The sequence below is a fragment of the Ranitomeya imitator genome, chromosome 5 (genome assembly GCF_032444005.1).
Source record: "Ranitomeya imitator isolate aRanImi1 chromosome 5, aRanImi1.pri, whole genome shotgun sequence".
NCBI lineage: Eukaryota > Metazoa > Chordata > Amphibia > Anura > Dendrobatidae > Ranitomeya > Ranitomeya imitator.
The window spans coordinates 360,570,648-360,577,700 of NC_091286.1; the positions used below are offsets into that span (position 1 = coordinate 360,570,648).

Consider the following 7,053-nt stretch of genomic DNA (forward strand, 5'->3'; position numbering starts at 1 on the left):
AGGTAGAATTGAGGGGTTACCACTGTTTAGGCACATCAGGGGTCTCCAAACGCAACATGGTGCCACCATTGATTCCAGCCAATCTCGTATTCAAAAAGTCAAATGGTGCTCCCTCACTTCCGAGCACTGACGTGTGCCCAAACAGTGGTTTACCCCCACATATGGGGTACCAGCATACTCAGGACAAACTGCGCAACAATTACTGGGGTCCAATTTCTCCTGTTACCCTTGTGAATCTAAAAAAATGCTTGCTAAAACATAATTTTTGAGGAAAGAAAAATGATTTTTTATTTTCACGGCTCTGCGTTGTAAACGTCTGTGAAGCACTTGGGGGTTCAAAGTGCTCACCACATATCTAGATAAGTTCCTTGGGGGGTCTAGTTTCTAAAATGGGGTCACTTGTGGGGGTTTCTACTATTTAGGCACACCAGGGGCTCTGCAAACGCAACGTGACACCCGCAGACCATTCCATCAAAGTCTGCATTTCAAAAGTCACTACTTCCCTTCTGAGCCCCGGCATGTGCCCAAACAGTAGTTTACTCCCACATATGGGGTATCACCGTACTCAGGAGAAACTGGACAACAAATATTGGGGTCAAATTTCTCCTGTTACCCTTGGGAAAATTAAAAAATTCTGGGCTAAATAATTATTTTTGAGGAAAGAAAACGTATTTATTATTTTCACGGCTCTGCATTATAAACTTCTATGAAGCGCTTGGGGGTTCAAAGTGCTCACCACACATCTAGATAAGTTCCTTTCGGGGTCTAGTTTCCAAAATGGGGTCACTTGTGGGGGGTTTCTACTGTTAAGCCACATCAGAGGCTCTGCAAACGCAACGCATGTGCCCAAACAGTGGTTGACCCCCACATATGGGGTATCAGCGTACTCAGGAGAAACTGGACAACAACTTTTGGGGTCAAATTTCTCCTGTTACCCTTGGGAAAATAAAAAATTGCAGGCTAAAAGATCATTTTTGAGAAAATATTTTTTTTTTTTTTTTTTTCATGGCTCTGCGTTATAAACTTCTGTGAAGCACTTGGGGGTTCAAAGTCCTCACCGCACATCTAGATTAGTTCCTTTGGGGGTCTAGTTTCCAAAATGGTGTCATTTTTGGGGGATCTCCAATGTTTAGGCACACAGGGGCTCTCCAAACGTGACATGGTGTCCGCTAATGATTGGAGCTAACTTTCCATTTAAAAAGCCAAATGGCGTGCCATCCCTTCCGAGCCCTGCCGTGCGCCCAAACAGTGGTTTACCCCCACATATGGGGTATCAGCGTACTCAGGACAAACTGGACAACAATATTTGGGGTCCAATTTCTCCTATTATCCTTGGCAAAATAGGAAATTCCAGGCTAAAAAATCATTTTTGAGGAAAGAAAAATTATTTTTTATTTTCATGGCTCTGTGTTATAAACTTCTGTGAAGCACCTGGGGGTTTAAAGTGCTCAATATGCATCTAGATAAGTTCCTTGGGGGGGTCTAGTTTCCAAAATGGGGTCACTTGTGGGGGAGCGCCAATGTTTAGGCACACAGGAGCTATCCAAACGCGACATGGTGTCCGCTAACGATGGAAATAATTTTTCATTCAAAATGTCAAATGGCGCTCCTTCCTTTCCGAGCCTTACCATGTGCCTAAACAGTGGTTTTCCCCCATATGTGAGGTATTGGTGTACTCAGGAGAAATTGCTCAACACATTTTAGGATCCATTTTATCCTGTTGCCCATGTGAAAATGAAAAAATTGAGGCTAAAAGAATTTTTTTGTGAAAAAAAAAAGTACTTTTTCATTTTTACGGATCAATTTGTGAAGCACCTGGGGGTTCAAAGTGCTCACTATCCATCTAGATAAGTTCCTTCGGGCGTCTAGTTTCCAAAATGGGGTCACTTGTGGGGGAGCTCCAATTTTTAGGCACACGGGGGCTCTCCAAACGTGACATGGTGTCCGCTAAAGAGTGGAGCCAATTTTTGATTCAAAAAGTCAAATGGCGCTCCTTCCCTTCCAAGCCCTGTCGGGCGCCCAAACAGTGGTTTACCCCCACATATGAGGTATCAGCGTACTCAGGACAAATTGGACAACAACTTTCGTGGTTCAGTTTCTCCTTTTACCATTGGGAAAATAAAAAAATTGTTGCTAAAAGATAATTTTTGTGACTGAAAAGTTAAATGTTCATTTTTTCCTTCCATGTTGCTTCTGCTGCTGTGAAGCACCTGAAGGGTTAATAAACTTCTTGAATGTGGTTTTGAATACCTTGAGGGGTGCAGTTTTTAGAATGGTGTCACTTTTGGGTATTTTCAGCCATATAGACCCCTCAAACTGACTTCAAATGTGAGGTGGTCCCTAAAAAAAATGGTTTTGTAAATTTCGTTGTAAAAATGACAAATCGCTGGTCAAATTTTAACCCTTATAACTTCCTAACAAAAAAAAATTTTGTTTCCAAAATTGTGCTGATGTAAAGTAAACATGTGGGAAATGTTATTTATTAACTATTTTGTGTCACATATCTCTCTGGTTTAACAGAATAAAAATTCAAAATGTGAAAATTGCGAAATTTTCAAAATTTTCGCCAACTTTCCGTTTTTATCACAAATAAACGCAGAATTTATTGACCTAAATTTACCACTAACATGAAGCCCAATATGTCACGAAAAAACAATCTCAGAACTGCTAGGATCCATTGAAGCGTTCCTGAGTTATTACCTCATAAAGGGACACTGGTCAGAATTGCAAAAAACGGCAAGGTCTTTAAGGTCAAAATAGGCTGGGTCATGAAGGGGTTAATAACTAAAATCAACATGACTGGTTCTATTTAAGCATCAGTGATCAGAGCTAGCTCCAGTCACTACTGTTACAGGCAGATGCTGGATGCATAACCCTGCCGACATCTACCATATTTGGTGCGGGATTTGCTTCAATAACTTGTACTTTACTTAGGACATAGAACTTAATTTTATGTGGGAAAGGTGTTATTCTGTAAGTCGCCATTTGATGGTGGTCAGATTTATTAAAACTGTCTACACGGAACAATATCTTTATCTATAGCAATAAACCATAGTACAGCTTTCGTTTTGCCCAAGCGGTTTGAAAAAAAAAAAGAAAGCAGACAGTTTGCATTCATGAGGCGAGATGACTACAATATTATCCAAAAAATTGTCACTTAAGCAATGATATGATAGTCATCTTAAGACCCCCATACACAATCGATTAAAGTTGTTTGATCCTGCCAAAATTGGGGATTGGCTAACCTTCTATTAACCTGTTAATGACATATGATGTATATAGTACCAGCTCCCTGCCTTTGATGCAGGATCGCAAGCTGATCCCGCATTTTGGCTGCTGGCAGCTGTTAATCTGTCAAATGCCGGTCAATCTGTGACCGCAGCATTTACAGCTCACCGGCAAAGGGCATACAATTCTATACGCCCATGATGTGATCTCGGGTCACCAATGGGTTGCCATGACAGCCTTGTGTCTATTGAAGACCCCCTGTGACTGTCATGACAGTATTAGAAAGTGATTTTTCCTACATACAGTAATACTGTGGCGCTGCTATACACAGTACAGGTGATCAAATGATCGCAGGTTCAAGTCCTCTAAGGAGACTAAGGGTATGTTTCCACGTTCAGGAAACGCTGCGTGTTTGACTCTGCGTTCAGCCGCAGCGTCAAACACGCAGCGTCCAGATGTTACAGCATAATGGAGGGGATTTCATGAAATCCCGTCTCCACTATGCATTAAAAGACGCATGTGGCAGACCCGCGGAAACAGACATGCGGCACGTCTTTTAAGAACGCAGCAAGTCTGTTTACAATGCTGAAACAACGCAAGAACAACGCAGGTGACCTGCCAGTGACCTCAGGGGCAGATTTGGTCAGGATTTTACCTGCGTAAAGTCCTGACCAAATCCTGATGAAATCCTGAACGTGGACACATACCTTTACAAATATAGTGAAAAGTAAAAAAAAGTTATGAAAAAATTCAAATCTCCCCCTTTTCCCCCATTAAAAATTAAGAAATAAAAAAACATGCACACTTGATATCGCTGCGTTCTTAAGTGCAGCCTATCTATAATACAAAATCCATTTTTCCAATAGATAAATGCTGCAGCAAGAAAATAATTGCAGTTTTTCGGATGCAACAACAACAAAAAAACATTTTAATAAGTGGCAATTAAAACATTCATATTGACCCCCAAAATAGCAATAAAAACATAGGCTTAGGGTGCAAAAAAACCCAAGCCCTCACACAGCTCCATATCCACAAAATGTAATACATTACAGATTTCGGAAAATGGGGTCACAAACGTTTGTTCTTTTACAAATCTCTTGACTTTATTATCACCACTTGAAAACAAAAGCTGTGCATGCTTTGGTATCTTTGTAATCGGACTGACTTGGAGAAACATGTTGTCTGGTCATTTTTACTGTAAAATGAATGCTGTAAATTAGCAAAAAGCGCAATTCCACAATTTATTTTTTTTGCCACACTTGGAATATTTTTCCATTTTCTCCATACAACACATGATAAAATTGATGGTGTCATTCAAATTTACAACTTGTCCCGCAAGAAACAAGCCCTCAAGCGGCTATGTCGACAAAAAAAAAAGTTAATGGCTCAGGGAAGAAAAGGATTGACTTGTTTTGTATATAAGCACCTTTTCCTTTTCTTCTCGGGCAATAAGCCACTTCCAGAGCTGTCTGGCAGCGATTTTCTCCTCCCTCCGCACAGAAAACACATGAACGCTCAGCTAAGCTGAACAACTATCTTTGATGCATGGCCAGATGTAATTTACCTCCTTAAATTGTTTGTACAAAGACCGTAAACTAACTTATTTGTTATATGAAGCACAATCTTTAATGTCTTTTTAATTGGCTGCCAATTTCTGATATCCGCTGTCGGCTTGATTTTGTGTCCTTTCTTGATTTACAGTTTTGCTGGTCTTTTACTTGGAATCACAAACACATTTGCTACAATTCCTGGAATGGTTGGGCCAGTCATTGCCAAATCATTAACTCATGAAGTAAGTATATTAGAAAATATTTATTTAAAATGAGCCACGCGTGGAATCCACTTCTTAGTTTCCATATGGACAGTTCCATCTATTATGAGCTGTAGTCTTTTCTAGTTTTGTTGCTATTCCCCCCTTCCTACAGCTTCGAGTATGTTCAAAATCCATGGAAAAAACCTGGTGTGAAGGGGATCTGCTTGAAAATCCACATAAAATATTTTAGCGTACATACCCTTAAAGGGGACTATTTTGAAGTGTTGATTACTTTTAAGCAACAAGAACTCTAAGGGGGCTTTTACACTGATCAACTTGCAGCCATTAAACGACCACTGATTGGCTACATAGACGCCGATAAGTGGTTAATTAAGAGCCTGTTTAAATAGGCCAACTGCACTAACACTCACACAGAACGATCATTAATGAGATCGTTCTCTGCACATAGAACACCATGTTCTCGGCAGCAAAGGTCGGAACAATGCGCTGTCGAGGAATGATTGTTTGTAAGCCAACTTAAAAATTTCACCAACTGAATGATCATTAATCAGGTGTTTGGTAGGCTGTTTAGACTGGCTAATTATGGGGAAACGAGCGTTACTAGGAATGCTCACATTTGAAGATCAGCCAATGTAAATGTGCACCTGAGCAGTATACACACACAAAGAAAAGGGTAAGATATCAGGAAAGACTTCGGCCTGAAGTTTATTTATGGGTCAAAGCTGACTTAATCTAAGGTAATCAGAGAGGCATTTATTTGCTGTAACGCATCATGGAGAGCAAAGGTTTTGTATTGTGCGTCTTGGTGGAAAGAAATCCTTGACCTTTAGCATATAGTTAGAAAGGAATATGAATACCAATAGTTCACATGTTTTTCTAATCTGTCATCCCAATCCGGTTATTAAGCCAGTGTTATAATGTGTATATATTAGTTGACTTGTTGTCTTTTTACAGAACACTGTGGAACAATGGCAAATCGTCTTTTACATCGCAGCTGGCATTAATACTTTTGGAGCCATCTTCTTTGCAGCATTTGCCAGTGGTTCAGTTCAAGACTGGGCAATAAGGACTAATAAAGCACAAGGAAGCTAATGATGGCCTGCGTCAATGCTGGTTGCCTCAAAAGGCCTTACTTTGTGTTTTTTTTTTTTTTTTTATCATTGTCCCAGACAAAAGCCTATTTAGCTATAAACAAAATGTAAAAGACTTGGAAGTGTCTACGTGCTTGTCCTAAAATGGTGCTACATATGAATGTGGAAAAGGGAATCTGATACTGTGCAGCACAAGAAGCCTCTTACCTCACGTTTGGTTTAGAGTTCTGTTTATTATGGTAGTGTCTTAGGCGGCCTTTCAGCAATGCATTCCGTAGGGTAGTTATTTTATTTGTAGAAGTGCCTTATGAAGTATCATTAAAAAATACTGTACTACCTGAAGCTCTGTAATGAATTTCAGAAATAAAGGGAATCTGCTACCTGCTTGCAATTCAATGTTGCTTTGGGAAAACCTCTTTTTTTTTTTTTTTTTTTATACTATTGCAATTTCTATGCTACACTTTGGGCTAAAAGAATCGTGCTTCCAACATAGTCGTACCAAAGACCATCACAACAGAGAGTATTGCAATTATATAAATACAATGTGCATACACTACATTTGCATACATTTTGATGAGGTGCACCATATCAAATTGGCGGTCTTTATAACGAATCCCATACGTTACGTAAGTGACTCTGTATGTTATCCACTCATAGCACCTTATAGATTGCCTAATTTTTGCACTATATGCACTTTTTAGTGTTTTTTCTTACACTTGATTGATCATTAATGTATGCACATTGTATGCACTCTTCATGTATAAAAAAGCGTCTTTTTGCTTTTAGTTTATAGCACTTTTCACTCATATGCTATATAGGGTGCTTGTTACGATATATATGCAGGCCTTACGGGTATAATATATGATATGCCTGCCATGTGATATAATTTGATGTGTGCACAAACAGATTTTTAAGTATATACATATTAATATTATCTTGATTTTATATGTTTTATTCTGT

General features: G+C 39.4%; 1 protein-coding gene across 2 annotated transcripts in view; it reads left to right on the plus strand.

Moving 5' to 3' along the window:
- The window catches only part of SLC17A5 (solute carrier family 17 member 5), a 75,888-nt gene extending 69,415 nt beyond the window's left edge, over positions 1 to 6,473 (plus strand). For both annotated transcript variants that reach the window (XM_069726557.1, XM_069726558.1), the window contains exons 10-11: positions 4,930 to 5,020; positions 5,957 to 6,473. In XM_069726557.1, coding sequence (XP_069582658.1) covers positions 4,930 to 5,020; positions 5,957 to 6,094 — 229 coding nt within the window. In that variant the 3' untranslated portion in view covers positions 6,095 to 6,473. The remainder of the gene's footprint in view (positions 1 to 4,929; positions 5,021 to 5,956) is intronic.
- Positions 6,474 to 7,053: the final 580 nt, after the last annotated feature.